A 1,456-nucleotide genomic window follows, 5' to 3' on the forward strand; every position below is an offset into this window, starting at 1 on the left:
TACTTACCTTCACCTATCCAGTACTCACCTTCACACTTATACTTACCTTTACACTACTTACCTTCACCTATCCAGTACTCACCTTCACATATACCTTCACAATTATACTTACCTTCACACCTATTCTTACCTGACTTACCCTTAACTATTAGACTACTTACCTATTTATCTTCATACTTACCCATAGTCTGCTTCCTTGTCTTTTTAGACTTAGATTTATACTTTACGCTATTTACTATAATAATAATAATAAAAATAAAATAGTACCAAACAATAATTATAAAAAATTATAAAAAGCAATTATGAAAAAATTATGAAAAGCAAAATTATAAAAACCTGAAAAACTGAAACAACAAAATTTACACTTTTCAACTTTCATAGTATATAAAAATAAAATGCGCATACGTCGCCAAACCGAGCGGCATCAACTGGTGGCAGTGCTTTGTGATGACGTATTTATCGGCGTGATTACGATTCTTTGTAAAAACACAACATGTTCAATAACGGATAGTTACCAAGGAATGCAGCAATTTCATTCATTTATATCTAAACTTAATTTGATTCTGAAAATATTTGTAAAACGAGTGTGCTGAAAAGTAAAGCATGTTAAAAAAAATTGATATGAAACAGCCATATTATAAAAAATTGAAGACAAATAACAGTGCATCGTTGTTCCTTAATTACTAAGTATACAAATTTGTAGAAAAACTACTTGCTAGTCATACAACACTTGTCTTTTGGGATACAAGCATCTCAACAGTTACGCGCTGAAAATAAGCACTCGCATCTTCCAGCTATCTAATTAATCAAATTCAATACTTACTGATAAACGATACTATTTGTGATAAGCAAAGGCACACTGGGACGGCTAGGAAACGCCTTTACGTCCATGTGAACAAGGGTTGCCAACGGTACAAGCTTCATGGGATAACGTAATAATCTATAGCTATTATAAACAAAAACTACCTACTAATTTTTGTCATATCACATTGAAAACGCACTGATGAAAGATCTATACGGCACCAGCGCTACTCGACTGTCTCAACGTAATCTGCTAGAATTACAATCATTTCTTTCTTACTCTTATGATAAGTGAAACCACACTAGTACCAATGATGAACGTCACTTCGTTAACTTCAACTCAGAGGGCCATCAGAAGAAACATCGAATTCGCTTGGTGTTAATGTAATGCTGTCATGGATAAAATGTGCACGCTTTACGTATCCAACTGCAATCAGGAGCAAATTCAATACTTACGGATGCCCATTTAGAACGAAATGATCTGAACATGACTTATCACGGTGCCCAAAACAAATAAAACTCCATAAAAGCTCAGGTGATGACGTAATCTGTAATTATAGATTTTACCAAATTCTACATATATCTGATTAGTCCATCGTCTTGCTATCTAATGAAACAAAGTCAATACTTACTGTTTTTTGTCATACGTTTTTTG

At 33.4% G+C, this 1,456-nt stretch overlaps 1 protein-coding gene across 1 annotated transcript; it reads right to left on the reverse strand.

Moving 5' to 3' along the window:
* Positions 1 to 181: 181 nt before the first annotated feature.
* Tsp_14574 (hypothetical protein) lies at positions 182 to 1,349 on the reverse strand (the record flags this gene model as incomplete). The annotated part of the gene is made up of 4 exons (XM_003366232.1): positions 182 to 235; positions 416 to 476; positions 832 to 940; positions 1,258 to 1,349. Coding segments are annotated over 4 exons (316 nt in total), but the record flags the coding sequence as incomplete, so codon positions are not given.
* Between the last annotated feature and the right edge of the window lie 107 nt (positions 1,350 to 1,456).

The sequence above is a fragment of the Trichinella spiralis genome, assembly GCF_000181795.1.
Source record: "Trichinella spiralis strain ISS 195 chromosome Unknown Scfld6334, whole genome shotgun sequence".
In the NCBI taxonomy this organism is placed as follows: domain Eukaryota; kingdom Metazoa; phylum Nematoda; class Enoplea; order Trichinellida; family Trichinellidae; genus Trichinella; species Trichinella spiralis.